The sequence below is a fragment of the Sinocyclocheilus grahami genome, unplaced genomic scaffold, assembly GCF_001515645.1.
Source record: "Sinocyclocheilus grahami isolate Dianchi unplaced genomic scaffold, SAMN03320097.WGS_v1.1 scaffold1674.1, whole genome shotgun sequence".
Classification (NCBI taxonomy): domain Eukaryota; kingdom Metazoa; phylum Chordata; class Actinopteri; order Cypriniformes; family Cyprinidae; genus Sinocyclocheilus; species Sinocyclocheilus grahami.
Genome location: NW_015506853.1, coordinates 109,470 through 118,739, shown reverse-complemented (window position 1 = coordinate 118,739; position 9,270 = coordinate 109,470). Strand labels below are relative to the sequence as shown.

General features: G+C 37.7%; 1 protein-coding gene across 2 annotated transcripts in view; it reads left to right on the top strand.

Annotated features, from left to right (window-relative positions):
- Nucleotides 1-2,501: 2,501 nt before the first annotated feature.
- The window catches only part of LOC107571962 (BAG family molecular chaperone regulator 4-like), a 17,839-nt gene continuing 11,070 nt past the window's right edge, over nt 2,502-9,270 (top strand). For both annotated transcript variants that reach the window (XR_001607261.1, XM_016258352.1), the window contains exons 1-4: nt 2,502-2,890; nt 4,095-4,214; nt 4,306-4,497; nt 6,083-6,337. Coding sequence is in view for 1 of the 2 variants with exons in the window: in XM_016258352.1 (XP_016113838.1) it covers nt 2,753-2,890; nt 4,095-4,214; nt 4,306-4,497; nt 6,083-6,337 (705 nt within the window). In the remaining variant the exon portion in view is untranslated. The remainder of the gene's footprint in view (nt 2,891-4,094; nt 4,215-4,305; nt 4,498-6,082; nt 6,338-9,270) is intronic.

Below are 9,270 nucleotides of genomic sequence, written 5' to 3'. Positions count from 1 at the left end.
CTCCACAACATATTCTAAGGGCTTGGTTTTGAATGACCTCTATCCTATTTAATAATGAGGCTGATGCTGAGCCATATACTATTCTACAATAATCAATTGCTGACCTAATTAATGCACTGTATACCCTTTTAAGAGAATGTCTAGTAGCTCCCCAATCTACTCCTGCCAAGCACCTCAGCACATTGACTCCTTTCTTACATTTATCAACTAACTTCTGAATATGTGACCCAAATGTTAATTTGGAATCCATCCATACTCCCAGATACCTTATTAGTGATACTTGCTCTAATGTTTGTTTATACAACTTTAATTTAACTTCAGGAGTTTTCTTCTTCTTTGAAAAACATGTTACCTGGGTTTTTTCAACTGAAAGACGAAAACCCAATTGATTAGCTCAATTTTCAACAACATCTATAGCCTCCTGCATTTTTTGCCCTACATAAAATAATACTCATGACATAACCATTCTTTCCATTACTTTGCACATGTTTGATGTTAAAGCAATAGGTCTATAGTTCATCGGAATAGATTGGTCTTTCCCAGGTTTTGCAATAGGTACTATAATGCCTTGTTTCCACGAATACGGGAGTTGCCCTGATTTCCATACTTCATTGTAAAGTTTTGAGATTACATTTAATGCTTTTTTTGATAGATGCTTGATCATATCATAACACACTTCATCTTTCCCTGGAGAAGTATGTCTTACCCCTTTCAGTGCCTGTTTTAGTTCATTCAATGTGAATACGGGATCCACTGGACTTTCCGAGGAAACTTTTTGAATTAAAACATCTGGGCTGCGTTCAGCCTTGACAAAAACGGTGCAAAACGCTTTTTAAACGGAAACGTTGGTGCGTTGAACACCCTGTTCTGATGACGCAAGAGTTGCAACTATGGCAGCTGAGAAGGCCATTCTTTGTGTTCTTTTGGAAGAATTTTCAGAGCCTGATGAAATCTGTATAAAAAATCGGTATAAATGCGTGTTTAATACTGCAAAATCCGCTCGATGGTACCATCACTGCCCTTGCCCTCCAGAATAAAAGAGAACATCCCAATCAAATGAAGGGATTTGTGGAAACTGTGGTTCTTAATTATTGTGATCCAACATTTGCCTCACATTTCAGGATGAAAAGACAAACATTTCAGGTGAAGGATAATCCACTTCGTACCTCCGAGACTGTTATGATCTATATGACCTTATTATTTTGATTGTGAGTATTAGGCTTATCATTATTGCTGATCACTGTTGTTGTGCTATGATATTGTAATATTTACCATTATATAATCAGAGCAGTATAGAAAAGTTTATGAAAGTGTCACTCCACAATACAATAGCAAAATATATAAATATATATATTATTTTTATGTTACATTAATCAGTATTTAGCACACCTTCCTAAGGAAAGGATATGGACCAGAAGACATCGCAATTACTAAATGATATTTAGACAGACTTAATGAAGTTCCAGATCTAGACTTGTGCTCTTATTATTTCAGTTATTTTGCCTTTAATGTAAATAAACATGTGCAAACAATATACTTGCTCTTGTGAATTTATTTGGATGTTAATTACATTGTGCCAGCTGTCTCTTTAATACCGCGTGGTTTATATACATGTTGCTGCTGATTGGGCTGACATGTTTGACACACCCACCAAACAAGAGAAAACGCATCTCAAACCCGTTGCACACCGTTTCCAGGAAACATGTCGTTCAAACCGGAAACCGTAGCAAAACGGTGCACACCGCTTTGAGTTTGAACCTGCCCCTGGATTATCTCCTAATCTTTGTTGTGAAAGTGCTTCCAGTTCATTTGAACCCTTTCAACTCTCGCTTGCTTGTTCCAAATGTCCCAAGTTTAACTTTAAATTATTCTTAAACTATGACTGACGGCCAAATGGCGCCATTTCTCTGTGTTTTAGTTAGATTCACACTGAGCATCAGTGGTTAGATTATATAATGCGAACGCGAACGAATCGTTCATTTGAGTCGGCTCTTTTCAATGAACCGGTTCACAAAACCGCCCTCACTGAAACGTAAATCTTTTTGTAACTGGATTTTACTCTCTAAGAAAAGTCCTTAAAAATACAGCATAATGTACCGTGTTGATTTTTCACTGGTGTTACCCGTATTTTGAATTATGCCTTGCATAGTTTTGTGTTTAAGGAAATGCCCTTAAACTTAACACAAATTGTACTCAGACTTTTCTACCAGGACATTATCCGTTTTTATACATATTTCCTTACAGTGTAGTATCATTTGAAGCAACTAAAATTATATTATATTAACGGTAGAATTAGTTTATGTTTTTATGAATACAACCAACGGTGGCACGCGAATTTACAATCAAAACTCTTATTAATAACTCCTATTATCAATTATTAAATGAATTTTAATGTAAAAGAATCACTGAAACGAATCTCTTGAACAGAACCGATTCGCAGCAACGGCCTCCCATTACCGGTGTCACATGAGAGTGGCGTCACCGCAGTGCTCGTCTCCTATTGGTCGGTTGAACTGTCAGTCAAGGAGCGTCGGCTGGCGAGCTGAGCTGAATGACAGCGCCGTGCCTCAGCAGTGTACATACAAGACAAAATGGGAAATATATCCAGTTGACGCACTGTAGCTACAGCATTTAGTGAAACGTGGCGGCAGACCATTAGAGACCGGTTTAGAGAAGACCTCTTCCATTCTAAACCAAGCTGTGACTGACGGAAGTGAACTTAGGACGGAAGGAGTTAGTGGTTTAGTCACGAATGGCTTTCGACTCGGTTGGCGGCGACCGCGGCGGCGGTGAGGCTGCGTGGATCATGCATCAGCAGATGCAGTCTGATCCCAAGTCTTCCTGGCCTTCCAGCTACAACTCGGACAACAGTCACTGGAACAACGGCATGGTGAGTCTTTTGTCATGTGATACTGATAGAGGCTGCGAGGACAGATGAGCACGGACGCGGTAACGACATTTATAATGCTTTCTCACACGGCTGAACAACGCGCTGTAACGTTACGCCACCGACTCAACAGTATGGCCCGCGGGGTTTGTTAGTAAATCATCAGGCAAAGCCACATGCTTTCTGTGCAGCGCGCTCGGGTTAGCCTGGACAGGATTGTTTACTAGCGCAATTGAGTACGACTGTTATTGAAACACTCATTTAACGTAAAAACAACGCGACGAGTCATTGGTGAGTCGTATGGCGTTACACACGCATCTTATTTACAGCTTGTGTAGTCCCACCTGAAGTAACCTGGGTCTAAATGCCTTAAAAAGCACACAGGGTCGATAAACCTCGACTGTGTTCTCAGCAAGCCTTTATTCCCTGAATAACTTCCACTTGAGCCCGAGCCTGAACAGTTAGCACTCGCTCTTTGAGACAAAGGACAACATGTGCGGTTTTATATCACTCAGTATCGGTCAACATCATCAGATAATAAAATAACGTGTCAAATGTGTATTCGGACCAATCTGAAGATGACTTTGAATGAATGAATTTACCTTATTTCGATTCTATTTTCTGTCAGAGAAATGCACATCACGCCTGCCATTTGTTTTCTGGCGTTGCCATAGTTACTAGTAGGGCCTGCTTATTATGAGGCAAATTATCTAAAAAATCCCATCTCATTTCTACAACATTTGTATGAGGGAGTTAACATGGCTGTGATCGAACTCATAGCAGAAGAAATGTGGAATAATATCCTTGGAATTACCTCGTATTATTAATATTTTAATAAATATCTGACAACAAGAAGGAAAACAGTCGTGACACTTGATAAATAGGTAATATAATATTTAAATATGCAGGTGATTAACCATTTACTTAAATTTTAGGTGAGTCTAATATATATATATTTATATCAATTTGCAGTATTGTGTTGTGATTTGGGAACATGGTTTTAAGGGGAATGAGTGGCCATGTTTAGGCTATATTATTTTATTGTAGTATATTTTATTAAAATTAAGCCATTATTGCTCTTGCTATCCCTAAAAGGCCTCATATCATAATTATACACACACATATATATATATATATATATATATATAGTTCTGTATCTATATTTATAGACTGTAACCGTCTCTGCATGGACCCATTTTTATTTCAGGAATCTCAGTATCCCGGCTACTCAAATTATTGGTATCCCCAATCGCACACGGCAGGACCTTACGGCAGCACATACCCCCCTGGAACAGAGGTCAACGGACAGGCCTCATACAATCCCCAGGTACTGCCGACATTTCAGGCTTATGTAACGCCCTCTGTCAGTCAAATACACAGCAGACTTACCCCGCTTCACTCTGCTGTGCCCTTTTCAGGCAATGTCAGCCTATCCCAATGGGGTGTACAATCCAGGACAGTACTCCTCGAGTATGCTACATCCCTCCAACCCCTTCTACTGCAGTGAGCAGGTTCCTTCAAGACAACCTCAGTATCACAGCCAGACCTGCCCTGAGCAAAATGCAGGGGGTTCGGCTCCTCCCCCCTACCCTGTTCCTCACTGCCAAGGGGTAAATTCAGTGGCATGTAAACATAATACAAGAATGTTAAATTTAAAGTGAAGAAAGATGAAAAATAAATTAAAAATCTACTTTAAAACACATGTGCCAAATACTTAGTAATGTATTCTTTGTATTCATGTTGGTTTCATGTGCTTCTAAAAAAGCTATTTTCAAAAAAATAAAAAGTCAGTTTTATAATAACTGTTATGTGGTTTAACAAGTAAAAAGTAGTACGATATTTTTCTTAAACCTTGAATACACGTGTAACAGCTTTGCTATTGTTAACTAAAATATTTTTCATAATTAAAATAAAGCTCAAAAAATTTTATAAAATATAAAAATGAAATGGAAAAACTCTTGAACCAACAAACATTAATTGCCTTTTTAAATACTGTAATTTAAATAAGGTTAAGTTATAAAATGATTGAAACTAAAACAGAAATAAATGAAAGATAAATAGGAATATTAAAGAGTAATAAAAAAATAGATATATAGATAATGGGGTATCCACAAAGTTATTTAGTTAAGTTATATTTTTAACAAAAGATTTTGGGAGTTGGACCACATGATATTTTGTCATCACAACATCTGAGCTAACATTGTCATATTATCTGATATTTTAAGTGACTTATTAATAGGGCTGCACGATAAATCGAAATTGAATCGAGATCGCGATTCGACAGAAGCTGTGATTGTCATGCGTATCTTTCAGTGAAGCACGGTTCTGTGATCAGCAGTAAATCTCCATCCAAAGGCCAGAGGGCGCTCTCGCGCTGAAACTCCAAATACACCTCGCAGAAGAAATCCAGAAAATGCCTATCGCTGCAGCTGAATAAACAGAAGATTGAACTGCTTTCATTGATTCAACGTGACTAATAAACACACGATTTTGACAATATATGGTTTATCTGAGTTATTATTATTATTATTATAATTATCATTAAAATAAAGTATATTTATAATGCAATGCCTTTATCACTGCTTAAATACTATGAAATATTATATATATATATATATATATATAATATAAAGAAGCCACATCATCTCACAGAAGGATTTATTTCAAACACTCGACTGACGTTATGAAGTGAGTTTGGAGTAAAAATATGTTATTAAATGTGGTATTTTCTCATGCTTTCAGATGGAGCAGCATTTACTTCACAGAGCAGTAGTTCACTGAGAAGCTATGCAAACAGCTGTCATTATCGTGAACAATTTCATAATCGCGCAATAAAATTACACATCATGTGGTAAATGTGGTATTTTCACATGCTTTCAGATGGAGCAGCATTTACTTCACAGAGCAGTAGTTCACTGAGAAGCTATGCAAACAGCTGTCATTATCGCGAACAATTTCATAATCGCGCAATAAAATCATCTGCGATATTTTTGCGTAACTTGTCAGTGAACTACGGCTCTGTGAAGTAAATGCTGCTCCATCTGAAAGCACGTGATGATGATTTACTGCTGATTACAGAACCGGCATTACTATCAGAATGCGCATGACAATCGTATTCGATTAATCGTGCAACCCTACTTATTAACTTCCACAGGAGTCTTCTTTTTTTTATCACTTCCTTCTTTCTCCTGTTAGGCCCCTGGCTACCCAGCAGGATCATACCCACACTATGGAGAAGGATGCCCTCCGAATGCTCCCTACCCCAACCAGCAGCCCATGCTCTCGAGACCCCAGCATGAGGCCTGGACCCACTCTGGAGTGTACGGGCACACACCGCCCCAACAGCAATGGCCGTCCAATACCCAGACACCCCATGGCCACTATAACCATGTACGACCACCTCACCCTCCACCGTGGCAAGGACCCGCACCACCTCCATATGAGCCCAAGGTATTTGTGATGTTTTACAAGCTTGTAATAATGTTCATTGTGGAAGTGGTATAAAAGTTTTTAATGCTTTTTCTGTAAGTTGATTGGGAAAATACAAATAAGTAAAATTAAATAGAGCATCATCTTCTGACCTTTGGAAAAAATCTTCTTTTTGTTGTTTCTAAGCAACTATATACTGTTGCTATATAGCGCATAACAAAGCAAATTGGACACAATGTAATTTAATAATGTAATCTGATAAACTGTTAATTAATAGTAAGCGAATAAGCAAACATCATTACATAGTTCTTATTTGCAACTGTAATATTTGGATATTTGAAACTTAATTTAGCACGTAATTACATCATAGATTACTGTGAACGTAATATATAAACTAAGCTATCAGGCTAATCAGGTTTCTGTATGCTTTGCCAGTTCATAAGCATACTAAATTAATGGTTGTTATAAGAGGTTAAACAGCATTGATTTTCATAACATGATGTGCTAGGAACTGGAATCAGGCACTAAAGAGAGTAACCATTAAAAGTAATTTAAGCCATTGTGATGAATTGGGGTCCTAGTGGAGACCTGATTTTGAGGGAAGACTTAATTTGTCACCATACTGGACTCCTCCATGTAAATAATGACTGATCATTTATAATGATTAATCATTTTTGATGAACTATTACTTTAAAGATTATGGTAGGTCATAGAAATGATCATTACAGGTTTCAATTTTAGATTGAAATTAGTGCTGTCAAATGATTAATCGTGATTAATCGCATACAAAATAGAAGTTTTTGTTTGCATAATATATGTATGTTGTGTCACAGAACACATACATATATTATGCAAACAAAAACTTTAATTTTGTATGCGATTAATCACGATTAATCATTTGACGGCACTAATTGAAATGTTTTATAATCAAGCTAAAGTGCGTTTTTGTGTTGTCGAGTTGCCGTCTTGATCTATCTGTCCTAGTGTACTTGACAGTGTATTTGAATACTGAAGGATTAATACACGTTGCGTGTCACCCATGTATTTCAGAACAAGCGTACAACACCGAGGCCATGGTGATGCCAAAATAAATCTGGATTTGTCACTTCAATTTTAGAGTAAAACATTTACATGACATTTTATGAAGACAAATTATTGCATCAGTCTGCCAGATATTGAACTTCTAAAGTGCAAGTAAACGTTCTGACTGGCCCTTTGGCAAACACGCAGTGGGAAGGCGTATTTAACAGTTAAGAGTCTGCTGGGTTCACCTCATGGAACCCTCCCAAAGCTGATTACATAAGACAGCTCAACTCTCCCACTATCAGAACATGTTACTGTACATCACAATGCTCGGATTTCCTGTTTTCAACTCTCAAACATGGACAGTTGCATATTCATCATTTTAAAAGTGTTTGACCGGTTCTTGCAAGGAATCAAAGTTCATCAAAATCAATAGAATCTTTATATCATACTTCAGTTGTTGAAAAAAATCCAATTGAATGATCTAATTATAAAGCCCCAAGTATAGCCTACTTCAGTTTTGACGTGAAGACTAGCATATGCGTGCAGCTGAACGCATAGCCTTTTAAAGTATACTTCATTTGATAGCATGCACAAGCACAGGCACTCGACACATGCACTCTAGAAAATTTCCTCTTTGTTCAGTGTCTGTATGATTTCTCTCCAGTAGTCATGAGTGATTAAAAATGTCTTTCTAGGACAAGGCTTTGTTACATCATACTTGAACCTTGGTTTCAAAAATCAGAGGATTTGCCGCCAGTGTGTATTCGGGTCAGTTTTATACATTTTTAATTAATGAATTTTAATATTTATGCATGTATAATGCAAAAAGGAAAACAATACTTATTTTTTTCTGATTGACCTTGCCAAGCTCTGCTTAATAACAAACACAAAAAAACTACAAATTAATAAATCAACTATTTTACAGAACCTTCATATTTAGGCCACATCCACAAGCCAGAGCTTTCCCTATCCAATCTTTTTTTTTTCCCCTCGTCTCAAGAAATATCTGCGTACACGCAAAACCACGAAAGCGACACAAAACAATGTAGTATGCCAGTCCAGTATGTGGCACTGTAATTCTGCCACAGAGATACACTAAAAATGGAGAAGACTTGGAGCATGCGCATAAACCTTGCCCGCTGGATACGAACGAACATGGAACAATACATTTATTAATCTGTGTTAATGTTAGTTAATAAAAAGACAATTGTTCAGTGTTTGTTCATGTTGTTGTTGCTGTTACGTGACATAAGTTAGCGGTGTCTGACTAGGGGCGAGACGTGGGGTGATCATCATCGTTTCACAAAATATACAGATTGGCTGTACACATGAAAACATTTTCAGTTTTATCCACTTTGGGACCCGGTTTAAAAAAATAGTGGTTTCATGCTCCCAAAACGCCGGATCCGTCTGGACAAAACGCTGATACAATATTTTTTTTTTTACATATACAGCTAAACGCGTCTCCATGTGAATGGGGCCCCAATTGTATTTAATTATTTGCAGATTACATTTAAAGGTCCCATATTGTCAAAACTGAAATTTCCTGGCTTTTTTCACGATAACTGAGGTCTAGGGGCTATTTAACTACCATATAAGTTTCAAAACAGTAAGTACACAGTAAAATGCACACAGCCTGCATAAAGTAGCTGTGATTTTTCACAAACTGTTGTGACTTCCGTAAAAAGTTGACGTCAGAACTACACAGTTACCGCCTTCAGTCACCACCCCGAGCACCGCCCACCGTCCCACTCTCCTTTTGCCAAACCCCCAGACAACATCGCGTCCATGCCATTGCTGAGCAACGACAACACGGAAACATGTCGAAAAGGTTAACTTTAACCACGAAACCAGATCGGCCGACCTGTAACGTTACACTCTCACTCAAAGGATGGACGATCTGACAGGATTGTTACTATGAGGTGGAT